This window comes from Podarcis gaigeae (assembly GCF_964106915.1).
Source record: "Podarcis gaigeae genome assembly, chromosome: 12".
Classification (NCBI taxonomy): Eukaryota; Metazoa; Chordata; class Lepidosauria; order Squamata; family Lacertidae; genus Podarcis; species Podarcis gaigeae.
The window spans coordinates 49,650,457-49,677,639 of record NC_139688.1 but is presented as its reverse complement, the minus strand read 5'-3'; the positions used below and the strand labels follow the sequence as shown (position 1 = coordinate 49,677,639).

General features: G+C 43.1%; 1 protein-coding gene across 4 annotated transcripts in view; it reads right to left on the bottom strand.

Annotated features, from left to right (window-relative positions):
* Positions 1–1,318: 1,318 nt before the first annotated feature.
* TMC2 (transmembrane channel like 2) overlaps positions 1,319–27,183 on the bottom strand; it is a gene marked incomplete at its 5' end in the record, with an annotated part of 46,196 nt that continues 20,331 nt past the window's right edge. For 2 of the 4 annotated variants that reach the window (XM_083705775.1, XM_083705776.1), the window contains 10 exons: positions 1,319–2,309; positions 3,451–4,297; positions 5,204–5,324; positions 6,674–6,752; positions 7,454–7,579; positions 10,200–10,439; positions 13,706–13,773; positions 15,921–16,049; positions 20,343–20,495; positions 21,764–21,943. In XM_083705775.1, coding sequence (XP_083561901.1) covers positions 4,062–4,297; positions 5,204–5,324; positions 6,674–6,752; positions 7,454–7,579; positions 10,200–10,439; positions 13,706–13,773; positions 15,921–16,049; positions 20,343–20,495; positions 21,764–21,943 — 1,332 coding nt within the window. In that variant the 3' untranslated portion in view covers positions 1,319–2,309; positions 3,451–4,061. Of the gene's footprint in view, positions 2,310–3,450; positions 4,298–5,203; positions 5,325–6,673; positions 6,753–7,453; positions 7,580–9,620; positions 9,655–10,199; positions 10,440–13,705; positions 13,774–15,920; positions 16,050–20,342; positions 20,496–21,763; positions 21,944–27,183 lie in introns of those variants that run through there. The other 2 variants (XM_083705777.1, XM_083705778.1) reach the window with 2 other exon arrangements.

Below are 27,183 nucleotides of genomic sequence, written 5' to 3'. Positions count from 1 at the left end.
TCAAAAAAGGTTTGGCGCTCGAAAGAGATGTCTATTTATCACAGGAAAAGAAATCAGCCCTCGACAACTTAACCGGCAGAAAAATATTTTTTTAAAAAAATCCCTAAGCCCCGGGGTCACAATTTCATCAAAACTCTGACTTTAAGCAATGGATTCAAATATGGAGCCAAACGGTTGCAAATACTCCCCTCAAAGTTTTGGCGGTCGAAAGAGAAGGCTTTTTATCACAGGAAAAGAAATCAGCCCTCGACAACTTAACCAGCAGAACAATATTTTTTTGAAAAAATCCCTAAGCCCCGGGGTCACAATTTCATCAAAACTCTGACTTTTGAACCTGACTTTTGCAATTCACTCAAAAATGGTGCTAAACGGTTGCAAATGCTCCTCTGAAAGGTTTGGCGGTTGAAACAGAAGGCTTTATTTCACAGGACAAGAAATCAGACCTCGACAACTTAACCGGCAGAAAAATATTTTTTTGAAAAAATCCCTAAGCCCCAGGGTCACAATTTCAGAAAAAATCTGACTTTCGGGAATTCACTGAAAAATGGTGCCCAACGGTTTTAAATGCTCCTCTGAAAGGTTTGGCTGTTGAAACAGAAGGCTTTTTATCACAGGACAAGAAACCAGACCTCGACAACTTAACCGGCGGATGGAGATTTTTTTTGAAAAAATCCCTATGCCCCAGGGTCACAATTTCAGAAAAAATCTGACTTTCGGCAATTCACTCAAAACTGGTGCCCAGCGGTTGCTAATGCTCCCCTGAAAGGTTTGGAGTCGAAACAGAAGACTTTTTATCACAGGACAATAAATCTGCCCTCGACAGCTTAACTGGCAGAATTCCCCCCCCAAAAAAAAAATCCCTATGCCCGGGGGTCACGATTTCAGGAAAAAACTGACTTCCGGCAATTCACTCAAAAATGGTGCCCAACAGTTGCATATGCTCCCCTGAAAGTTTTGGCGGTCGAAACAGAACGCTTTCTTTCACTGTCAATGGCACCATTTTTGAGTGTCTTTCAGGGGAGCATTTGCAACCGTTGGGCACCATTTCTGAAAAAAAAATATTATTCCGCCGGTTAAGTTATCGGGTCTGATTTCTTGTCCTGTGATAAAAAGCCTTCTGTTTCGAAAGCCAAACATTTCAGGGGAGCATTTGCAACCGTTGGGTGCCATTTTTGAGTGAATTGCCGAAAGTCAGATTTTTTCTGAAATTGTGACCCCGGGGCTTAGGGATTTTTTTTTTTAAAAAAAATTCTTCTGCCGGTTAAGTTGTCGAGGGCTGATTTCTTGTCCTGTGACAAAAAGCCTTCTCTTTCGACCGCCATTGGAGAGGAGGCAAGAAGCTGGGACGCTTCCTGATCCATACTAGATAAGACCTTTATTAGGCTTTCTGTTGACTTTTTGACAAGTAATGGTATCTAGAGGTTCAGGCAGGGTTGGTCTGGCTAGACGAATGATTCTTCCCCATGGTATGGAGGCAAAAGACCCAACCCAAGCTCTCCAGTAAGAAGCATCCCTTTACTAGGAATGTCTTTCATCAATATTTGGCAAAACATCAGGGTTTTTTCTAAAGTTAATTATAGCTCTATGCCAGTTCTTTTACAGAAACATGCATATAATTCACACATACTTTCACTAATGGGATAATCTGAGTCCAAGCAATAGCTAAATGTCAGCCGTGGTTTGGAAAATGAAACGCAAGGACATACTATAATACACAAATTCCAAGGACCTGTTACTACAACATTATTGTTTAATTGTATGCCATAGTTAAGCCATGCTGAAGGCGGCTTGCGACGTGAAAGGATTTACAAAATATAACAAAAGTCATAAGCAATAAAAGTCAAAGGGCCACAAAACACACCTGTTCTTAATCAAACCTGCCACAGTGAGGTTTGGGGGGGAAATTCCTATGGGATCCCACAGGATGCTTTTTTCAAGCCAAAATATGTGGGGGCATTTTTGCTGGAGAGGGCTTCAAGTGCACAGGGAGGGGAGAGTTGCATCAATTCACATATTTTGCTAGCATTTGAACCCACCATGAAAGGTAGGTTAGAAGTAATGTTCTCATATTGCAGATTGGTCATGGTGAGAATGCAGGGAGTGGGATCCTTTGAGCTGGGAGTAAGAAGTTTTGAAGCAGTGGCTTTTACGTCACTTCTTTTGCTCTTAACAGTTCTTAAAATGTAGCTGCTTTTGCATTGGAAAACTTTTATAACCTTTAAAGAGACATTCAGGGTTTCTCCTGTAAATGCATCTAAAGATAACCTCTTAAAAGCCAGGAAGTGAATGAAAACGTTATCATTTGCAACCTTATTTTTCTTTTTTCTTTTTTTAAAATAATTTTTATTAACCGGCCAATCAAATCACATCACATAAATTCCGAATTACAAAGCCGAATTTTAAATTTTGTTGAGGGGACCCATATTTCAAGATCCGAAGGGGGATTCTGATCATCTTGCTACTGCTTTAATGTCCAAATCAGTCCAAACAAAGTTCATAATTCTATCCAGTCTTATCTTGCTGTTTCCACATCACCTCTTGTTCATATATTTTCTCTTTTTTCTTTATGATCTCTTCTGATAGTCTCCTTAAGCCGATAAACACCAATAATAATCCTGTGTGAATTTTTCCGTTCTTCCAATCCTCAAATCGAGATGGTTTCCATATATCATCGCCTTCATAGATAACATCACTTTTCCCATTTTTAATTACAGAACTGTTGTTCTTAAGTCCCTCTGAGGAGTTTCACCCACAATATAAAAACAGCTCTATTTCTCCTCCCAGACTTAAGTCCTCCGACAGAACTTCCTAATATTGCGACGGCACTTTTAACTGCATCATTCCAAAGCCCTTATACATTCCACGCTTTTCGCAAAATATGCTTTGGTTCAAAAGTTTATCTCCACACAGCCTTAAATCCACAGCTTAAGTCCTTAAAACGACATTTCTGGCTTGTGGGGGGGGGGGGTTCTTGTTTAATCACATAAAAGAAAGAAAGGAAGGTTTTTCCCCCCTCCCCCATCAGTCCCTTTGCCATACCGAGTCTTGGTGTATCTTTTCGTGATTTATACTTGCTCCTTTGACTCTTCTTGTTTTATCAGAGATCCCTTCTGTTAGCAGTCTTTACTCCCCCTTCTTCCTTGAAATATGTGCATTCGCGTCATCCAAATTGTTTCTTTTGAAGTTCTTGCAGCTAGTGGCGTGGATCAGAGACGGCGTCCAGGAGCGCCGAAATCCCACAGGAGGGCATTGTGCCTAGTGCCCCCATCCCCACAAATTTGGGGGTGGTATAGGGCACAGCAGGCAAGGGCAGTCCCACCCCACAATCCTGGGGGGGGTAGGGAGGCTATTTACTCCCATCACAGCCTCCAAATTACCTTGTGTGGGTCGGAGAGATGCTATTATCAGCCATCTTCTGATGCGCCCCTAGTGGCCCCTCCCATTTGCAACCTTATTTTTCATGCTTCTTGCCTTCATTCCTAGGTCTATATTTTCAAATAATAATAATAAATTTTTATTTATACCCCGCCCTTCCCAGTTCAGAAAACGGCTCAGGGCGGCTAACAACAAATTTAAAACAATTGATGCAACAAAAAACAGCATAATATACAATATAAAACGTGAATAACAATTCAGAATTCAAAAATCAATTTAGGGGGAAAATCCATCCAATAAACATTAGATAATCACCAGGGCTAGCTGGATAAATTAGTCCTATTTGGGCCAGCAAGGAGACCAGGGGAGAATTAGCTGTGGGATCCCAGAGCGGGTAATCTTCATAAAAAGGGGGAAGGAAGGAAGGGGAATAAAAGAATAAATGGGGGACCTGTTGTCTTAGCATTGCTCATTCTGAACCCACCTCAAAAAAGACATGCTCCTGATGGTTTAAGCACTGCATATGCTCAAAAGGAAAAGGGGGTTTGGAGAAGTGACCACAGGAGGCTGTTTTTATATGATGGACTTTGACAGTGACGTACTTTAGACCTCAAATGTGGATGTGTAAAATTTGATGTGCAGCATACATTTCCAGTGCACGTAGATGAATTGTGTTTTAATGGTAGTTAATGAGTCTTACCCCTTCCCATTCCAGGGGCTGGTCCCCTGGGCTGTGGCATCTTTGGATTTGGTCTTGGTTGGTTAGGCAGCCCGCCTCTTGGGCTTGGTGGACGAGTCACTACAACAGCAGGCTGGAGTGTGGCTCCTCTTGCAGGGTTCTCAGGATTACTGTTTCTGGTGGTGCTTGCCTCTTCCTTCATTGCAGGAGTGTTTTTAATGTTGGCAGACTCAGGCTTGTTATCTTGTAAAAGGAAAGGAACATTCAGTGCTTTTTCGCATATTAACTAACCCATCCATGCATCCTTCAGATCTCATTTAGCTGTTATTTTTGTGCACAGCAAAGCCACTGAGGCAAGCAGTTAAATTCCCCTTGATATCTCTATTAGTTGTTGCATTAGCTAAACTTTTATAATAGTTCAACATCAGCCTCCAGAGGGACTCCAGTCCACCTTACCAGATGCATGGAGGGACATCCTCATGAATACACAGGATTTGGGTAAGTATCAGTGAGGTCAGAGGGCAATGCAATGCTAACAAGTAAAACCTGAGAATTACACAATTAACAGTGGTATTTTATATAATCAGTAGGTGTAACAGACAACCTGGCACTGGTCAGCTAATTAATACAATGCTAAAAATCCTTTGTCTCTGTTTAGGCCAGAAATGATAGCACTGAAGTTGTCACCTGATGGCATAATGATGTTTAAAATAGTCTGTGTAAAGTGAGCCAGACTATAATCCAGTCATTGGGCAAAAAAAGGTTTTCACTTTTGAGAGAGAGATAAATAGTGTCACCAAAAATGCTGATTATATTTCAAAGGCTGGGTTAACCTAGTTTTCACCTAGTGCCTAAATGAGGCCAACATGGGACAACCTGATGCCATTTAGGGAGGGGGTTCTATAATGTGGGGGGCACTGAGAACACCCTGTCTCATGCAGTCACCTGTCCAACAGAAACTAAAATTGGAATAACAACCAGGGCATCCTCAGTAAATCTTAGTCATTTTTTTAGGTTTTTGATTCCCAAGTTGTTTAAACCTTTGTATACCAATACCAAAACATTGAACTGAGCCCAGGGATTTACCAAAAGAATTACTGGTACCTTGACTAGCATTGATGGAAGGCCAGTGTGTTGGGCTGTTTTTACCTTCTGTTGGTTTGGGTCCATCCATGGCCTTTGCACGTGGAACAAGCAAGTCTTCCAAATCTTGCATTGCGGGATTGGTGGAAGCTTTGTTATTCTTCTTGTTTTTCTCATCTTCACGTTGCTACAGAGCAAAACGTTAGGGTCATATCCTTTGCAATTAATGGACCTAAGCTCGTCCTGATGATTAATTTCAGTTGGCCTACGCCAAGTAGGACTAGCGTTGGACACAGCTCTCAGGCATCATCATCATTTTTTAAAAAATAATTATGGTAAAAGCTACAAATTAAGGGAGAACTAAAACAGGCTGAGACTTGAGTGTGCTCAATATAAACCTGATGTTTTGAAACTGGAAAATTACCTGAAATGCAGCAATATTATTTATTTATAAATACACATACATATGAGAATGGAGAAACAGGGCAGGAAAAATGGTTTAAAACAACAGCCCAGGTTTGAGTAAAGCAGGGATGGAGAAACATTGAGGGGAGGGAAGTGACAATTTAAAACAATACCAGGATAAATACAATGAGCAGGATGGGACATTGGCAGTTTAAAACAAGGTTTGGGAATAGCGAGAAGGGTGTTTGAAAAAGCTCTGCTGTGTTAGCTTTTTGGTGTCAGCTTCTGTGTTGTGCTCATCTCTGATATTTCTCCTTTTAAAAACCGATTTGTTCTTTTTAAAAAAACAACCTCTCAGTGTCCTGCCAGTGTTTAAAACTGTCATTTTCCTCTCAGAGTTTCTTTCTCCCTACTTTACTTAAACTTCTGCTGTGGTAAAAGAGCTACTGAGAGGGAAATTGTGGTTTAAACAGCAGCAGAGGTTTGAATTAAGCAGGAATAGAGGATCGTGGAGAGAGAGAAAGGGGGCAATTTAAAACAGTTTTGAGGAGAGTGAGCAGGGATGACACTGGGGAGGACTGGCAGTTTAAAACAAGATCTGAGTACCGAGCGAAGGGAATTTGAAAAGGCTTTGTGTTGTGTTAGTGTCTGTGTTGTACCCAACACTTTTCCTTGTTAAAACTGTTTTGTTTGTTTTCTAAAAAACTACAAAGCCTCTGTGTACTCTCAGAATGGAGTTCTTCAGGTGGGGTGAGACATTCATTTGGAGAGTGTATTTATGCCAGTGGAGTGGGGCTGGGGGGCTGGATACATCATATATTTTCAAATGCTTGCCCCTAGATAGAGCTGCACACGGGTATATTTCATATTATAAAAATGTTGTAGCATTTTTTATATCAGTGTTAAGTGCGTCTTAAAAAGTTGGGAATATGAGAATTTATTATGCAGTTTTAATATATAAAGAAGGAGCAGGTAATTCAGGATGAGCTAATATGTACTTAAGGAATGCTAGGAATGTAGCAATCGGCACATGAACTGGCACATGGATTTTTGAACCATGTGGTTCAACAATGGACCAAAACACCTGTGGTGTTTTCATTTGTAAGTTCATTTGATAAAATACAAACATACCATTTGCATTTTCTTCTTCAGCTCCGCATTGGCGTGTTGATAAGCTTCAGCCACAGCATTCAGGTAATATATAGCAAGGCTACAAAATCAAATATCAGTTAAACTTCTGTGACACCTTACAATGGCTTAACAGTAGACAAAAGAGGCGGGTTTAATTATTTGGGAGACCAAAACACATTGCCTCATTCATGCATTCTCTCAATACTGATCTAAGAAATGCAGTATCAGTTAAACACTTTCATGAGTGTTTTGGTTAATATCCACATTTCCTATCAGTTATTAACAAAAAACAAACAAATGCTACAAAAAATATCAAAGCAGTTTACGAGAATCTATATATAATAAAAACCACAGAAAAATTTAAAATCAGAGGCCATCAACTGTTAAAGAAAGACATTGTCTTAATTGCCTGGATAGGTTTGGCAGCATAGAAAAGTTTTCAGCAGGCGTTTAAAGGTTAAAACAGAATATTTATAAACTATATATAAGCATATCATTAAAAATATCAAAGTGGCTTACAAAAAAGTATTGTTGTTTTTGCTGCGGTGGAAAAATAATCTGTATTATGGATATAAGGAGTGAAAATGATTTAGGGTGAGAAGACATTTTTGACAAGTTCTGCATAATCCATTAATGGTTGGTTTGATTTCAGGCTACACGCACAGCATGACATTTTAAATCCTAGCAAATTTTAAACCAATAACCTAAGGATACCTCTTGCTAAAATAAAACTCTTCTTCGCTCTCAGGTCCCCAGATGACTTTTATTGGAACAACTTACATCATAAGTAGAATGGCGGGTATAATTAGTCCTGGATTTGCCACATAACCAAAGATCTTGGCCACAAAGGGTGGGAAATCGTGTTGGATGGTCTCTTGGATTACATCGTACATTTTCTTTTTCCCACTGGAATGGTAAACAGGTACATATAAATGAAAGCATGCAGTACCCATTAGAGGCCATTATCAACTTCTTTCAGAAATGCACCATTCGGAGGAATTCCAAGATTGTGTAGTTCTTTTTGAGTATGTCAAGACGCAGGTGCATGCATCCAGTGGCGTAGCGTGGGGGGTGCAGGGGGGGCCAGCCGCAGCGGGCGCAACATCTGGGGGTTAGGGTTAGGGGGCGCAAATCCATGGGTTAGGGGGCGCAAATCCACGGGTTAGGGGGTGCAAATTACTTGCCTTGCCCCGGGTGCTGACAACCCACACTATGCCACTGCATGCATCCATTTTGTCTTTTTTCCAAACATAATATTTAATTGAAATTTGTTTTCAGTTACATAAAAGGTAGTGAAAAGTCCACGTACACAGACTTAGTGATGGGGGGCACTATTCGATTTTCTTTTCTAAAGGGAACATGACAAGCAATTCTCATCTTTGGAAACTTTTATACAGCGCGTTGTGTTCAGCAGGAGCTGGATCAAGAATGTCTTTTTATCAACCTAAACCATTTCACAACTATCAAGAGTGTGGTAGGTTATTTACCAGCTGGGATTTAACGCAGACATCTAGTTACTTCAGGATAGCAGACATTATACAGTACCCTATTCTTCATATGTGCAAGGTCCAGTGGACCACAGACCAGTGTGCCGTGATGCAGTCTTAAAGGGTAGAACAGCTACATGCAAAGAGACTTGTCTAAAATAATCTAAAGAAACTTTGTACATTCCTCCTTCCCTCAAAAGTCTGAGAAGAGATTGCTACTGACACTGCTTATTAACAAAAGAATGGTCCGGACAGTGGAGCAAAAGGAACAATTAGTTCTGAACTGGCTCCACGCTGAGTCAGAGCCAGCAGTGCAGCGAGAAACAGTTACTAAATCAAATTAGGGCTCATTGACATGTTAATCCAGTCTGCGGAGCAATTTGTGTGGAGCTGATGCAGAATGGCAGTAAGAAATGCTTATTAATACAGTGATAGTGGAGAATATTCTGAAGAAGTCAGTCTCTGTTTTTCTTTTACCATCTACAGTCATATTACATTGCAGATTTTGGATGGGCGATGGAAAAAGTTGCTTTGGAAAGCAGGGCTTTATTTCTGAAGCTTGTCTGACTTCTCTGGTACTTTGAGTTTGAGTCTATGTATTGATCCATTATATTGCCATCTTCCAGGTTAAGTGCACAGTCTTATATACAGTGGTGCCTCGCAAGACAAAAAGAATCCGTTCCGCAATTCTCTTCGTCTAGAGGTTTTTTCGTCTTGCGAAGCAAGCCCATTGACAGCTTAGCGGCTTAGCGCTATTAGCGGTCTAGCGGCTTTTAGCGATCAGCTGTTAAGCGGCTTATCGGCGGAACAGCTGATAAGCAGCTTAGCGGCTTAGGAAAGGGGGGAGCGGAAAAACCCCGCGGGAACTAGCAAGATTTTTTCGTCTTGCGAAGCAACCCCATAGAGAAATTCGTTTAGCGAAGCGCCTCCGAAATGGAAAACCCTTTCGTCTAGCAGGTTTTCTGTCTTGCGAGGCGTTCGTCTTGCGGGGCACCACTGTACAGACCCCCCCAAGTGTCCCTATTTTCCAGGGACATCCCTGATTTAGAGAAGCTGGTCCCAGTTTCTGATTTCATCCCGGAATATCCTACTTTCCCATAGGATGTCCCTATTTTCATTGGGAAAAAGTTGGAAGGTTTGGAGATATCCGACTGCCGAGCCATCTGAAGGCAATCCTGTATAGGGAAGTTTTCCTAATGTTTAATGTTTTGTTATGTTTTTATATATGTTGGAAGCTGCCCAGAGTGGCTGGGGCAACCCAGTCAGATGTGTGGGGTATAAATAGTAAAATTATCATTATGGAATGGGATGTCCCTATTTTCATTGGAGAAATGTTGGAGGGTGTGTTATATAGTTCCCCATAGGGCGGCTCCCTCTGCAACAAGGGAATATCAAGACTCCTTGGGCACACCAGACTGCTCACTGTCCCTGGCTTCTCCTTTAATATGTCAATTGCTCACCCTGGATGCTGTCCTACTCTTCAACAGCTCATCTCTTTTCATAGAGGTAAAGCAGGGAAAGGAAAGAAAGAAAACACTGGTCAGGAAAGTCAGCAAGTGTCTAATGAGCTAGCAGTAGTTGGAGCAACAGAGCACACTTTCTTTAAAACTCTTTAAAGTTACACAACAATCGACACTCCTCTACCTATTAAATATGTAATTATGAGGCTGATAAGAAAATCTAGGGCAATAGCTAACATTGCGACAGCACGTTTGATAGGACTACCCCTTGTAATCCACGCACACACCCAAGGTTTGCTCCAGAGGGTCTGCAAAGGTCTGGAGAAGATTTAGGAGGCAGGCATGCTGCAGGGGAGAGGAGGACAAGGAAAGCCCCATTGTGGAAGCAGCACGGCATTGTTGGCCGTCACCCTGAAGATTAAGAGAAATTCTTTATTATGTATGTTCTTCCATGGGAATAAGGCCCATTAAACACAGCAGTAAATGTGCAAAGGATCGGGTCTAGTGTGCATGGTAGGACAAATGAGCAGGAGTCTGTTCTCATGCTAAGGAGGTTTCTCCACCAGGATCCCCCAATACCTGAATGGTCCGCAGTCGAAGGAGGGAGGCAGGGACATTATGGTGTAGGCAACCGGCAACAGGCTTAGGAACAGGATCAACAGCAAGAGCCCCATATAAAAATTATTGGATTTGGAGGCCTTGAACACTCGCTCATGGGGAACATTGCTACTCATAACAGCCCAGCTCTGGTAATACATGGAGGTTAATAGACGTAGCACATTTATGCCAACTAGTCCTGGTGCATAAAAGGATCCCATCCTGTAAGGAAGGAAGAAAAGAGAGAAATATAGAAAGCTTTTCAGGAAGGCTTTAGCTGCATCCACTTCAGAAACAGCAAACTATAAAAGAGCATAGGAGCCTGGTATTAAGGATGGACTCAGAGCAAGTTCTGCCAGGAAGGAAGTAGTTAGCGACAACAATGTGATCGTACTATAAAGCAAACTCTTTAAAAATAGAGCTTTCCCCTGCCTGGCTTGCAAAATGGAACCATAGCTACTTATTATGACAGTCCCATCGGTTTCAGCATTAGGGATACATCCAGATGAGTTGTCTCCACCCACTACCCAGATCAGACAGGATAATAATGTGAGATGGCTTGGGTGACTTGAGCAGGCAAAAGAGGCTCCAGCTTAGTTCCTTTGTAGTGCATAAGACAGTAGAAAGGTTGGATGCTGAAGCGAAAATAAGGTCAGCATACGGATAGCCTCCTCTGAGATAGCATGGCAGAACCAGACATCTTGAGCTCTATCACATCAGCAGCCACCTACTGCAGTGGGACTGGGTGTCTCCTTCATGCTGGACCAGAACTGACTTTCACAGTAAGTAGCCAATGTCCCATTCAATGTCCCAGGATGAGAGAAACATCTAGGTGGAATGTGCACCAATAAAATTGCCTTGGTGGGTGAGATGAAGGAAGGTAGCCATGTGTTTTGGATGGATGAAGGACATGTTGGAACACCAACAGGAGCTTATAGAAGGTGTGGGCATGGAACCAAGCCTGGTAAGGTTTCCACACCCCTGTCTGTTTCTAAATGAACTCCCTGGTGTTGGAGTGACAAAGTGGGCTGCAAGTGGCCTTTGGATCGTACCTATGGGACCGCCTCTCCTGGCATGTCCCACGGAGGACCTTACGGTCTTCAAATAAAAACATCTTGGAGATCCCGGGCCATAGGGAGGTTAGGCTGGCCTCAACCAGAGCCAGGGCTTTTTCGGCCGTGGCCCCGATCTGGTGGAGCTCTCTGTCACAAGAGACTAGGGCCCTGCGGGACTTGACATCTTTCCACAGGGCCTGCAAGACAGAGCTGTTCCACCAGGCCTTTGGCCAAGGCACAGTCTGACCCCCTCTCTCCTTCTGTACTCCTCATAGAACTCTAGCCCAATGGTTGCCATTAATTTGACTCTGAATTGATTTTAGAATGAATTGATTTTAGAATGTATTTCAATTAATTGATTGTGATTTTATGTAAACTGTGTTATTTTTACTGTTGTTAGCCGCTCTGAGCCAGGCTTTGGCTGGGGAGGGAGGGATATAAATAAATAAATAATTATTGTTATTATCAATTATTATTATTATGGCATAACTGTCAGCTGGAAAGACCTCTAGCCTAATAATAACCATAATTTATTATTTGTACCTCGCCCATCTGACTGGGTTGCCCTGCATCCGCCCTTGCCTTGAGAATAAACAGAGACTGGTTCAGGAGGTCCTCCAGCTGTGGAATTTGTCTGGGCTTTAAGGAGAACTTGATGGAGTAGCTGCCCCAGATAGTCCTCAAAACCCAAAGATCTTGCACAAACCTTGCCCACTGGGAGGAAAAGATAGGGCCTTTTACAAGAGGCAATGTGGGCTTACTGGACTTGTAGGATTCCACAGACTTTCACTGGTATATCTGGGGCAGGCACATGGGGGTCTGTGAAACTAAAGCCCTGGGGTCTCTAAAAAAGGACCTATATGAAGAAAAATAAGGGGCCCTTTATGAGGCTGGCTCCTATCTTCCTTATTTGAGAAGAAAACATTGCCTTCTTGTCCTTTGCGGCAAGCCTGACTTTTGACTTCTTTTTTTCTGTTGTAATTCCCAGTCCCATGACTGAGCAGGGGGAGAGAGGAAGATTGAAGAGCTAAATTCAAGGTATGAGAACTCCTTTTTCATTTTTGAAATAACAGAAAGTAGGACAGAGAGTGGAGCTATCACTTCAGTGAGGCAGGAGAAAAAACAGCGCAGAGCCTGCTCAAGTCACCCAGGCCGTGTCACACGATCCATCTCTCCCTCCCACTGGACTGAGAAAGAAGCATCTATATCACTTGCTCAATTTCAGGTGCACAGGCTAAAAAAAATTAAGGAGCATACGTGAATGGGGAAAAGAGGGAAGGAGTATTCAGTGAGTATCAAGGAACATAGGATGATGGAAAGCTGCCTTGTAGACCACTGATCAGTTTAGCTCTCTAGTCACTGGCAGCAGCTCTCGTGGGCTTTAGATGGGGGTCTCTTCCAGCCCTGCCTGTAGATAATGGAGATTGAATCTGGGGTGTTCGGCATGCAAAGCAGATGCTCCATCAATGAGCTATGGACCTTCCCTGGACTGCAGAATATGGAAAAATGTAGGATCTTGCTCATCATTCATATATAAAATGAACCCCATGATAATGGTCTCCACATTTCTGTTTTAGTGACAAACTGAACAGGCAGTTCTTCCTTGCCCCTGTTCTTTGACGGATTCTCAGCTTGCGTAAGTTGACACTACATCCTATGGACCTGTGGGATTATCCTAGAACCTTTTTAAATAGGTAGGTGTTTGTTCTAAAACCACTGCTCTGAGTAAAAGTTACCAAAATGTGTCTAACATGCACTTCTGAGTGATTAGAAGAGTAATAATAATAATAATAATAATAATAATAATAATAATAATATACCTTTATTGTCACTACCCCACCTGTGTGCAGTGAAATTAAATGAGCCCCTCCTCCCCCCCACATATACTCAGTCTTGTTCACGCTCTGTGTGCTTGTCGGAAGTCAATTACACCACTATTTTTTTCCCCATTCAGCAGCCCAACAGCCCACGGATAAAAACTGTTCTTTAACCTGTTGGTGTGGCTGACTATACTTCTGTATCTCGTGCCCAAAGGCAGGAGATTAAAGAAGTGCTAGCCAGGATGTGAGTCGTCCCTAAGAATTTTCCTCGCTCTCCTGAGGTAGCGGTCTCCCGTGATGTCATCTAGCGAACTCCGAGGACAACCCATGATGTCATGTGCTGCATTTGCCACCCTCTGTAGGGACTTCCTGTCCATGGCTGTCAAACCAGCTTACCACACTGTTATAAAGTATGAAAGGACACTTTCTATTGTCGCCCGGTAGAAGGAGATCATCAGTTTTTGTTTGACACTGCTCTTACGCAAGACCCTAAGGAAATGGAGTCTCTGTTGGGCCTTCAAAAATGCACAGCAGACCTCAGTCTGGTGCATTTCTTAAGTTTTAATTTAGCATTTTCTCTAGCAAAGGGCTACAGTAGACAAGAATATCTCACCAGATCATTCCTTGGTTGAAGATCAAACCGAGCACATTGCCACTAATATCGAACTCAGCATATGAAGGCTGTAATGAAAAAGAGGAAATATGACTGAATGCTAAATTTTGGTATTGGAGAACTACAGAAATATCAAGGGGAAAATAAAGGATTCTCACCTGAAATAAAACATTGGGTTTCCATTCACTTTTACCCTTTGGATTATTTGAATAAATATAAAAGGGGCCTAGAGATCGCTGATATCTCATTTCAAAAAGGAGTACCCTAATTCAACTATTGTTGCATTAGATATAAAATTATCACTGAATGGCTGTAAAAAGCTTTCTGTACATTTATCCTCTTTGAAACTAATACCTGTAGGGTGGAGTTAAAAGTTAACGAACACACAGTAGTTATTTTCTATCCCTGACATAGACATGCACCAGACCATTCCCTTGTCTCCCAGATTCTGCATTTTCGATCATTTGTTTTTAAAGTGGATTTAAAAAATAATAATTCCTTCAAATAGTGACCTAGCGAAATGCTGGTTGGATGCAGCATATGCTACGTTTGTCGGATCCCTTATTTCTGCATCTCAGGTAAAATGAATTCTACTTGTATTTCTGCAAATAAGTACATAAAGACACACAACCCTCCATTCCCATCTGTTGGTAGGGTTTTATGCATCCTCCTACTGAACCAAGTCTCCACCTTGTTAGAGAAACTGATGGCAGCGCCAAAACTGGGGAGTGGGTGGAAAGCAGCAAATTGGGAGTACAATAATAGGATTGCTGAAACAATATGCGTGACTCAGGACTGCCTGTCTTCCGCTGGAATGACAAGCGGGAACAATGTGACCCCATAGATGGAGAATTACATAATGTTGGGGTTGTCAGGAAAGAAGAATTACAGATGCTGTGTAAAAATTGGGAGATATAATGAGCTGTCTAATAATGACTCAGTTTTCTCTCTCTCGCCTAATGTGACTAGCATCAGCTCTCATATATTCCATCTGTGTACTTATTTACAGGGGACAACTTTCATTCTTTGGAAGCTGTTGCTGGTAAATATGTGCTGCTTCTATTTGTTGTGGTCCCAGTTTTTGCCTTGGGGGTGGGGGTGGGAATGCCCAAATGTTGTTAGTGGGATGGGAAAGATGTAATTAGAAGTCACATCAGTGTTTTGTTTTTTAAACAGCAGACATTGGAAGGCCGAATTTTATTATTTAATATTATTATTATTGTCACATTTACATCCCACGTTTTCATCAGGGAGCTTGGTGGCGCACACACACTTATCTTCATAATAACCCAGGGAGGGTAGGTCAGCCTTCATGACTGGCCCAAAGTCACTGTGATCCCAACGAAAATCCCCCACCCTGCTGTGGTTATAAGCCTTAGAAGGAAATGTTCCCATTGACAGCACTGGGAGTCGTCCCCCCTAAGACCTATAGCAGGAAAAGGGGGTTCCCTCCTCTTTAGATCATGATTGTGGAGGGACCGGTTAAACTTCTCCACGGGCTGGGCTCCCAGTTAAAATTGCCTCCCCACACTTCTACCATTAAATTTTAAAAACTGTTGGCATGGTTTATTGTGATGCATTTGACATCACATCAACTCGGGCAGTTGGTAGAGTTCAGCTTCCTCCGTATCCCTGCAAGTTCCATCTCTGAACGGGGTGGGGTAGAGCGCTGAGAATAATCTTGTCTTTATTATATATGTGCATCAATGGTTCCACATGACGGTACCATGCACTGCACAGCCTGGTGTTCTGGTGAGTCCTGGACTATTGATAATCTGAGATTTTGGGACTTAAAAGTTTTTTCTAGAATACCTTTACCTTCCTGGCTTTTAAATCCATGCAGGATAGATTGCTGCAGACTAGACAAAGCCTTTTGCCAACTTCAACTGCTGCTGGACAGGCAATAGCCTGGCTATAGCGATCAATGCATTGGCAATCTCAAGGCTAGGTTACCGTCATTTGTTCTGTATGCCACTGCCCTCAAGGCTAGTTCAGATGCTGCAGTTGTTGCAAAATGAAGGGTCATGACACATTTATAAGTCATAACATGCCTCAGCCTGCCTGAGCAGTTACACTAGCCTTATCTGCAGTGCGGGGATTCTAAATCTACATTTCAGTGGGGGGGGGGGGACCAGAATTAAAATGTGGCTCAAAGCATTGGTTAAACTCTATTATAAGACAAGAACTTTGCTTCATCTACAGTTCATTTACTTACGAATCCAGCCTCCAGGTCCCAGCACCAGCAATAGTTGACAAATCTGACAAAGCAAGCACGGAGGAAATCTCCCACAAGTATGGTTACGAATGTCACAAGTATATCAGACACAGTGAGCCTCACAAATTCCTGGGGGGGGGGGAATAAAAAAAGTGATAAGTATTTAGCTATCATGTTCTCCAGTTTGTATTCTAAGACTCCCCCACCCGCCATATATATTATTTTAAGAGGAAATAAACATTCAAAACAGAAAATTGTCTTTCAGAAGTCACTAATTCAGTAGCCACCAAATTTCCCGTATAATCTTCCTTAGAAAGACTGTGTTGGGACTTGTAGGCCAATCTAAGTGTCCGGTTATACATGGTGCTGAACCAAGTTCACTTTTCCCCTCAGAACTCCTTTGCCTCAATTGCATTTGTCCAAGTTGCAGCCCGGCCAACTGGTTATTCAGTCCCCGAAGGCCTAGCAACACTCCTCGGGCAGGGTTGAAAAGATATTTCAGGACTATGGCACTGAAGGGTTTTACAGCAGAAGCAAAATTTGGAATTGGAAGCACTCTTGCCTTGAGATCTTATGATGAAGGGCACCATATAAATCTAATAAAAAAATATAAATACATAAAGAAACAGAGCTGTGCTGGCTGTCTAATGTTCCTCCTGTTTTCCTGACCAAGGGAGCTGGCCAGCTTTTGTATTGTTCAAAACATCTGCCTAGTTCTAACTGAGGCAGTAAACCCGTGTGCATGCTGTAGCATAGGGGTCAGCAAACTTTTTCAGCAGGGGGCCGGTCCACTGCCCCTCAGACCTTGTGGGGGGCCGGACTATATTTTTTGGGGAAAATGAACGAATACTTATGCCCCACAAACAGTGGCGTAGCGTGGGTTGTCAGCACCCAGGGCAAGGCAAGTTATTTGCGCCCCCTAACCCGTGGATTTTAGCACTCGAGTGCGAGTGCGTCCCCCCCAGATGGGGGGACCGGCCCCCCCTGCACCCCCCATGCTACGCCACTGCCCACAAATAACCCAGAGATGCATTTTAAATAAAAGGGCACATTCTACTCATGTAAAAACATGCTGATTCCTGGACCGTCCTTGGGCCTGATTTAGAAGGTGATTGGGCTACCCACACTGTAGCACTTCAGTCTGTAGGATTCATTTGATTGACTGCTGCAAGTACAGAGTTTTTCTTTCGATGCCATGAGAGACTTCTCCATGACAAGCTCCCTTTCGCTACCTGAACTGGCGCAGCCCAGATGCTTCAGAAAGAGCCTTGAGTCTACTGCTTCCATCTCTTCCTCTTCTCTCATAGACTCCCATGTCTTTCCTTTAGGTTAGGATACATTTGGTGTTTCTCAAGCAAAGCATCTGTCTGCTGGTGGCAGGACTATAAAGCAGCATGACCGTGGTGTGTGTGTCTTTTGGGCGTTTCCCTGAAATACGAGCACCATGAGCAGGGGGGACCCACTTGAATAAAATATTGGGGGGTTGGCAAGCCCCACCCCTCATAATTGATCACATGATGCCGCCATTTGAATGTCCGTCAAAGTTTTTTGGGGAAGGCCCTCAAATATTTTACTGGGCAGAGCCAAAGGGACCTTGGCCCCTAGGAGTTGGCTCCTCTGACCACCATGAGGCAAACAGGAGACTAAGAACCCATGCTTGTTTCATTATCCCTTAGCCCTCTTCCTCCTGCTCCTTCTCCCTTCTCCAACTGTCTTTTCAAGTGTTCTTTTCTTTTTCAAATCCCCAAAGTTCTGAACTTCTTCTGCTTCAAACCTGCTCTCTTATTGGTCAGGCCAAGAAAGATTCCATTGAAGGAACCTACTTCTCATTTCTGTTGTGACCACTAGATGTCTCCTGTACTTTAGATTCACAAAGCTGCATTTTATCTCCTGCCACTCCTTTGTTCTTATGGAGAAAAAATATATATAATTGAAGGGAAGTAATTTTATAAACATCTTCCTCCCTCCGGCCCCCAAATGAGGAACAAAAACTGACCCAATCAGGGGCACTTTGGCACTAATCTTCCACCTGCACTGTTCCAAGGAAGCAATAAAATGGGTTGAAGCTACAGAGGGGAAGCTTTTAATTTAAAGGAGGAGTTCCTAATGGAGCCTGCAGACTCTGCCTATTGGTGGTTGAAATACAGTGGGAGATAGTGCGAGCTGTACCCAAGCACATACCCAAACCGCTACGTCTCTGTGGTGTTAATTCCTGTGGAAAAGCACATCTATATCCAATGTCTTTAGTTATGTGACCAGGAGAATGCAAAGGTATCAGCCTTATAAGATTTTGTGTGTGTCCTCCTTTCTGGCTTCCCCTAGGTATTTGGTTGGCCACTGAAAGAAAAGCTCCACCATTGGAGATGGGATTCCAGAACATTCCAGATCTGCTGTTGATATAAAGGTCCAAAGTGGTCAGTTGCTTCAAGAAGAGAATCTCCATTTTTTGTGTGCTTCCTAGTGCTCTTTGCATAGGTGGTTGGGATGAAAATGCTTTTTTCAAAAACGTTTTTAAAAAGACATTGAATTTCATAGCTCACTGTCGCTGTCTAGTGCCACATTTGTATATTGCACTTTACAACACATTTAAAATGTTTAATTTGCAGCTGTATAGCTGAGTCCTAGGTCTACAAAGTGAGGCTGCTGCTACTTTAGGCTATCTTGAGGGGTTATTTGTTATTATTGTGTTTTATTCCTATGGAGAAGCCTTGTCTGTGGTATTCCTATGGAGAAGCCTTGTCTGTGGTATCCAAAATAAATTGGCCAGCCTTAGTATATACACTTTGAGAGGGGTGAGAATGTTTTGTTTTTCACCTTAGGCACCAAAACAACTTGAGCCAGTCCTGTGGGAGGAAAGTTCTTACTTTAGAGTAGTCATAGGGTTGCTATCTAGAAAACCATGGGCCCTAAATACCCTATTAAAGAAGGGCTGGATGTTAGGTACCCTGAGGAAAGAGTACCAACAAGGAAGTTACTGTTTTGCTCCTGCAGAAGACCGTGATATAGATTTCATCTGTTGTGAAAGGTGAGTCGTGAAGTTTGATTTTTGATTCTTAGACTATTTGAATTATTGATTGTGTTGGACTTAGGTTAGGATAACCTTTGCGCACTGAACACTTGACCCGGTAAATAAAGAACCTTCGTGCAACTGCTGAGACTACGAGGTCCTGGAAAGAGATAGCTCTGAACAGGAGAAGGAACAGTTTAGCTCGGACAGTATTCTAACTTAAGAAGCTGGTGACAGCGGTCTGGTTATTGCTCTTAACTGCAGCCTGTGGTTAGTGAGGAGAGAGCTGAACCATGAGCCTGGGTCCAAATGGTATGCTAACCTTGGTTTAGCTCTGTGTGGCATGGGATTAAATAAAATTGGGCAGGAGCAAAGTAACTGTGAGATCTCCTCTAGGACCTCTACATTTGGGTGGTTCCAGTGAGTCACAGTTTGGCTTACCATGTTGTACAAACCTTATGTTTCCTCGTGCATTTCTGTTTTGGAATCGTATAAATAAAGCAGAAAAAAATACTACTGCTGACACTTTTTTATGTACCGTCAAACCTTGGTTGTCGAACGTATTCAATTCTGAAATGTTTGACAACCAAGGCGAGGCTTCTGATTGGTTCCTGCACTCAAGCGAAAGTCGCGTCAGATGTTTGGCTTCTGAGAAACATTTGAAAACTGGAGCATTTACTTCCGGGTTTTCGGTGTTCGGGAGACAAAACGTTCCAGAACGGAGGCATTCGGGAGCCAAGGTTTGACTGTATTTGGAAACCTCCGTCTTTTGAGGAAGTGCACCTGGCTCTATGGCAGAACATTTGGTCCTCAAGATGTTGCTGAACTACAATTCTCATCAGTCCCAACAAACATGGCCAGTGACCAGGGATGATGGGAATTGTTATGTACTAAGTTGAATAGGATCCAAAATGCAGCAGTCTGATTGGTCCTAGAACAATAGGATCCAGAATGCAGCAGTCTGATTGGTCCCAGAACAATGCAGCAGTATAATTGGTCCGCAGGAGCCACCCAATCCAGCTCCAGGTGGAAGTGAATCCACAACCTGATTGGCCTACAGGAGAATCCCGTAATTAGCCAATCACGTGGGGCCCGTTGTGTAAATAATGTATATAAAGCAGATATTGTGGGGGAACTTCCATTCCTCCTCACCACTATGAGCTGAATAAAGAGCATGAAATCCACTCTCGACTCCGAGTATATTTCGGGAACCTTTGGCCCTGCAGATGCTGCTGAACTATAACTCCCAACACCTACACTATGAGTTCAGGCTACAAAATGGTACAGAAGTCCCATGGGTGCACAACACAATTCAGTTTGACGGACTGTGTAGCTCTGATCTCGGTTAAACAGGGCTCACACTACCAGGCCCTGTCTGAGGCACGCTAAGATAAGAGTCTCATGGAAGGACTTACTATTCCCACCGTGGTTTCCCAGCATGGTCCTCGAGGGACATCGGCTGGATCCATGGAAGGTAGAGAAACAGCACTTCCATTCGCCACAGACGAATTATGATAATTTAGGAGGGTCCAATGTGTTATGTTCCTGATGCTGACTTCTTCAACCAGCTACAACAGAAGACATATTTGTATTAAAATAATCATATTTAATTCTCATAAAATGTATGCTGGGTAAACGTGCATCCTCATAATGGCGACATAAATGATCTAAACTTTAAATGGAAGCAGTTAAACGTTGTTAACAACCACAGAGAAGCTGTACCATCCAGGATAAGCACCTGGAAAGCATTTTCCAAGGACTATCTATTGAAGATATGCCAGAATGGACAAGGCAGTCCAAAGGCACTGGTTGAGAATGAAAATCAGCTATCTACATTACAGTGCACACTTGGACTGTAAGCGTGGCTGAGAAAAGGGGTCAAATGTGGTTGTCAAGATGTGCAAACAAGTATTCATATTCCAAACATATTGCAGCTCCGTAGGGCTTCTTCCCTCCAAAGCCCTGGTCTGTTTTGTTTTAAATCCCTTGTTTCATCTCCTATAGCAAGACTGAAGTCATACAACATTTGTCGGTAAGGGTGTATGGAGAATTAACCAGTTTTGAATGGTGCTAAACCTGACTCACAGCCACGGGGTCTGAATAATTCTCCCTCTTTGGGGTAGATTGTGTAAGAAGCCTAAGAGCTAGGCCATGTAGAATAGCTGTCAAGAAGTCTCCTTCCTTCTCTCCAACCATTTCTCTGACATGTCATGTTGAACGGGGACAGACAGACCTTCCAGGGAATCTTTTAGTCAAATGCAGTACACTTCCATTTGGGCCTGATGGGCACACTGGCTAATATTTCTACAGAGGAGTCGTCTTGACAAGGCCTTGGTTTTGCTCGAGGGTTTATTTGCCTCTCATACGCCTTGCTTGATGGACTCTGACTCATGAATAGATCTGATTTTCCAATACGCTCAGTCTTTTCTGTGGCTCAGCCCTGTCAGCCACTTCCAGATGTCATTGACTCCTCTGCAGCTAGACCTCCACACCAGCCTACAATTTTTTGTAATTGCTGATTCAGCAAAGACTCTTTATTTCTAACTGACTGATTTCATCTCCTCCAGTGAGTCTGGCTGCACTTTCTGCTCCAGAGCAGATAGATCTGTCTGGATCTTTTCTCCTCAGGGAATCCAAACCACAGAGTAAGAGTAGATATAATATAGTGGGAAGAGACTGGTTTGAATCTCACCACAACCATAATAAACTCACTAGCAGGGGCAATATAGGGGCAATATTGGCTTTACTTAGGTGCCACAAGACCCTTATGCTACAGCAAACTAATGCAGCTACACCTCTGGGAATTAATGTACGGATATTCTTTTTAGATTCCCACCTTTTCTTTGACATCATCCATTAAGGCCAGCAAGAAAGTATAAAGGTTCCCAAGGAAGAGTGCAAAAATGCGTCCAAGTTGCCATTTCAGTCCAATCCGAGGATGATACTCTTCTAAGTTCGCAATGGTTTCAAACAGCGGAGGGCAAAACATTCCTAGCAAGGACATAACAATTTCAACCTGTTCCACCGAAAAAGAGAGCTTTGTTATTTTTCAGTGTTATTAATGAGCTGACACCCATCCTTGGCACCAGTTCTGCCCCTTGACACCTGTCCCCAGCCTCCAGCATCTCCTGCCTGAGGTGGCTGCCTCCCTTTGCCAAATGGTAGGGCCGGCCCTGTGCTTCTCCTTTGGCTGTTCTGATTTGCGGGGATGGAGGCAGGGCGAAGCCTGCCTTTGTCCTTCTGTGGGCAAAGCAGGATAGATCTCTCACACCACCAAGCTGTTATAGGAAAATCCTTGGGCTCACTTGGTTTGCCAAACAAAGACACCAGCCAGGAAGTATAAGGAGCAAAACAGCAACCTGTAGGCCTGATCTTTATTCAAAGGCTGTTGCAACACGACTTCCACCCACCACATGGAAAAAGCAGGAAGAAGCCCTGAATAAAGGGACAGAGGAAGGGATGTTTCCTCTTTTATAAGTTTTCCCTTTTCCCATAAAAACCTTTGTTGAAGCATCATGCATACATTATAGATACATCATACATATGTCACAAAGAACTGGTTCATCAGGTTTGCCCCCATTTCTCCCTTGCTTTCCACCTCACACCCATCAAGTGATACAAAGGAAATATTTACAAGCTCCTGGATTTCACACTTCTTTGTCCTGACTGGGAACCCAATCCATTCCTGGATGGTTTGCTATTGTCCATGGGATGACTACCTGTCTGGCACGCATTTGCCAGGATGCTAGTGATTATCTCTTGTGCAAGAGGCTGCCGTGTAGTTATCACACGTATCAGGGATTATGGCTGCCCTCACTCATGTCCCAAGCTCCCCGCTTCGGTAGTCCTTTGTTCCCTGAGTAAAATGAAGTTGGAACTGTGATGATCTGGACGTAGGGCTGATTTTATATGAATATTTGAAGGTTTTGCTGCGCAAGGGACAGGTGAAGGCTATGTGACCTTGAACAAGATACAACGCAGCAAAACTATGATGAGTTTTTATGGGGATATAGTGGTACCTCGGTTTACGAACTTAATTAGTTCCAGAAGTCCGTTCTTAAACCGAAACCGTTCTTAAACCAAAGCGTGCTTTCCCTAATGAGGCCTCCCTCCACCGGGGGCCTCCCACCGTTCGACTTCCTTTCTCAAACTGAGGTAAAGTTTGCAAACCGGGACACTACTTCCGGTTTTGTGGCGTTCGTGAACCGAATAGTTCATAAACTGGGCTGTTCTTAAACTGAGGTACCACTGTATTTACAAAATTGAATGGTGTTGGTTTGGAGGATGGTCTGGGGGTGCAGTGTCCCATTTAACTGGAAACAAACCATTATAAAAATTCCAGTAACAAAGCTATAGCGAGATGGCCACTTTAGGTCACTGTTTTTGAGTGTTATGGAAGAGTAGAAATTACTAGTTAGAGCAAATTTATTATTGTTACATTTTTGATGCCAGAGAGAAGTAACCCTTGCTGGATTTTCTGCCTCAGGTACGGAAAATAACTTAGCCGGCCTTGAGGTGGCTATGCAGCTTGCCTTGTGTGCTGGTGAAGCGCTATAACCTGCTTCACCTCAGTCAGCAAAATGTCTTGGGCCTTGTCTCCAGGCCCAATATTTTCTCTCAAGAGATTCAGGAGGGGAGCAGTTACACTCCCATGCTGCCAGGCATTGACAGGATGGATTATTCTGCTTCAGTTTTCTTTCCTTCAGGTGAATATAGGGAAAAGAGAAACTGCACCAGAACTTTTTGAATATATTTAAAAATGGTATCTTAGGAATAGTATCCAATATCTATATTGTTTTGGATGCTTGCTGAAAACGTTTGTGTTCCAATATCCCCAGGCACCTGATTTACTTATCTACATTTCAAGTTGTGTTGAGTTTTTAACCTGGAGAAAACCACCAGTGTTTGTGGATTTTGCTGTGTTACTTTATTTGTAACCTGCTTGGAGAGCTTTCTTATTTTTTTTATCAAGCGGTTTATACATTTTCTAAACAAACAAAATGCGCCTCAACACTTGGGCTAAGCTTTTCGTGAATACAATGTGGGAGATATTAATAGTAGCAATGCTGCTCTGAAAGCATCTGTATCCTTTTGCAGAAAGGCAAGGTGTAAATTCGGGACGCAGGTGGCGCTGTGGGTTAAAGCCTCAGCGCCTAGGACTTGCCGATCGAAAGGTCGGCGGTTCGAATCCCTGCGGCGGGGTGCGCTCCCGCTGCTCGGTCCCAGCGCCTGCCAACCTAGCAGTTCGAAAGCACCTCCGGGTGCAAGTAGATAAATAGGGACCGCTTACCAGCGGGAAGGTAAACGGCGTTTCCGTGTGCGGCTCTGGCTCGCCAGAGCAGCGATGTCACGCTGGCCACGTGACCCGGAAGTGTCTCCGGACAGCGCTGGCCCCTGGCCTCTTAAGTGAGATGGGCGCACAACCCCAGAGTCTGGCAAGACTGGCCCGTACGGGCAGGGGTACCTTTACCTTTACCTTTTAAGGTGTAAATTTAATAGTAACAACAAAAAAGTGAAGCAACAAAGTAGAATATTACCAGGTTTGAGGGTCTGGTGCCCTCAAAGAATACCAGTACAAGTAGTATGACTTAAATAAAAATTCAGAGTAGTATCCAATGTGAGTCCTACTCAAAGCAGACCCACTGAAATTAATGGGCCTGACTAACCTTGCCCTATTAAATTCAGTGGGCCTACTCTGAGTAGGACTAAGTTGGAGACAATCCACATGTTTGAATTGCGCAGCAGCATGTACGCTCCTTAAAATGAAAGTGTGAAACAAATGCTTTCAGTTTCCAAAGCCTGCTGTAGGAACAATGTGAAATCACTTCTTACGCCAAGTGGATACACGACTTAATTTTGCTAAGATGGCAAGGGATGAAACCGACAGTAGGGATTTCTGTGTGAGAGTGTAAGAACACAAACGTCACAAATACCTGTATCTTCAAACTAAATTATTGACTTGGGGAATAAAGTTGTATACCTTTTATAAGGCAAGTTGCCTTTTATAAGGCAACTGGCATAGCTCAGTTGGCAGAGCATGAGACTCATAATCTTAGGGTTGTGGGTTTGATCCCCATATTGAGCAAAAAGATTCCTGCTTTGTAAGGGGTTGGACTATATGACCTTCATGGTCTTTTCCAGCTCGACAATTTTGTCATTCTACCTGTGTACTGAACTCCACTCCTGGCTTGGTCAGTTTGGCGGGTGGCAGCAGGAAAATGGAAACGAAGTACTTTGGCTTTGCTTAAATACACACAGGACAATTCCCAGTATTTTTTTATTGTTTGACTAGCAGTGTGAGTGAGTGTGTGTGTGTGTGTGTGTGTGTGTGTGTGTGTGTGATGAGAGCTTTCCCAGGGTTGCCTAGCAACCCTAAACCACAACATGCTTATTTCATTCTAGGTTAGATCAGGATATAGGCTGGCCATTTTCAACAGAACAGAGCTGGAGGAGAGACCAGAGAACCAGGAAGAGCAAATGCTCTAAATCTTGGGTCTGGCTTGTGATGCGCCGATCTTATTTTTAAGAGGTCAATAAATTTTGCAGTACAAAAGCCTAGCCATAAGCTGTGTTAAAGAAAATTAGTTTTTTCCTCTTGAAATGGGCGCCTTAAGTCATCATGTGCCTTGACCATGGTGTGGTGTCATGTCTGAATTGTGGCGATGGCTTCCCAGAAACTAGGGAATCATGAGAGGAATGTGTCTGTAGTGAGGGTCTGGAAGATTTCAAACAGATATAGGGTGTTACTGAATAATTACAGTACTGGTTGCCTCATATTGACTTAATCTGTTATATGAAGCGACAGAGGATATACCATATTTTTCGCTCTATAAGACGCACCTAGTTTTTGGAGGAGGAAAACAAGAAAAAAAAATTCTGAATCTCAGAAGCCAGAACAGCAAGAGGGATCGCTGCGCAGTGAAAGCAGCTGTTCTGGCTTCTGGGATAGCTGCGCAGCCTGCATTCGCTCCATAAGACGCACACGCATTTCCCCTTACTTTTTAGGAGGGAAAAAGTGAGTCTTATAGAGCAAAAAATACGGTAAATGATAGTTAGCAGGGGAATACTTTTCCGTTTGTCAGATTACCACAGACCAAAGTTCTTCAACCCTGGGTCTTCAGGCGTTGTGGGACTACAGCTCCCATCATCATTGGTGATTGGCTTAGTTGGCTGGGAATGATGGGAGTTGTAGTCCAACAACATATGGGGCCCAGTGTTGGAAGAAGGCTGCTCATCATAGGCTGTGTGCCCGCTATAAAGTACATTCAAAGCACATTCTTTCCCCTCAAATAATTCTTGGCACTGTAGTTTGTTAAGGTTTGCTGGGAATTGCAACTGTGTGAGGGGTAAACTACAATGCCCAGAATTCTTTGTGTTAAGTTGTGGGTGAACATATCAGACAACACAGCGATTCTTCAAACAGCTCTTGTTTATTCACAGGCCAGAACAGGACTGAACTGAAGGGTTCAGCCAGCCTGCTTATATAGAGCTCCACTAGAACGTAACAGTAACCACTTTCTGTAACTGTCCAATCACTGAACGTCACTTTCAATCTCTTATTTGCATATGCGGACCTGAGTGAAAACTATCTACAGTATCCCCCTGCTGGCCCAGGGTGAGAACTTCAGTACATAACACTTTGAAGGGGGAAAATGTGTTTCAAATGTGCTTTAAAATCATAGTGAGCATACAGAGCAAATTGGTCAAAGCTCCCACTATTCTCTTTGTGGTGACCGTGCACTGCTGCTGAATATGTGTTTCTGAAGAATGGGATCGAGAAGGAAGCTTGATAACTTTGCTTTCAGAATGACACCAAGGGGTTTATAGCAGAAAGGTTTTAGGAGCAAAGAAAAACATGTGGTTCTACAACTTTTAAATCCCCACCCCTCATAATTATTTTGCATCATTGCAGGTTGTCCATCTGAGGGGTTCACTAACTGATTTGCCAGATCCAAGAACAATTCTGGGAGAAAGAAGGTAAGCCTATAGACTGCAATCAGCTGTGAGTTGGCCCATGTGTCCATGATGGCAACAAAAGGCACACAAGAGGCATGTTTTTATCTTTGCATGTATTGTTATAAATGTAAAAAAAAAAAAAGGCTGAGCAAATTCATTTGTGGTTGGCCACTGGGAGAACAGAATGCTGGACCAGATAGGCCTTTGGCCTGATCCAGATTCTACCAATGTCTGTGAGCCATGATAGCTAAATAGAACCTCCACATTCAGAGGCAGCATATTGCTGAATACCAGAGGTGG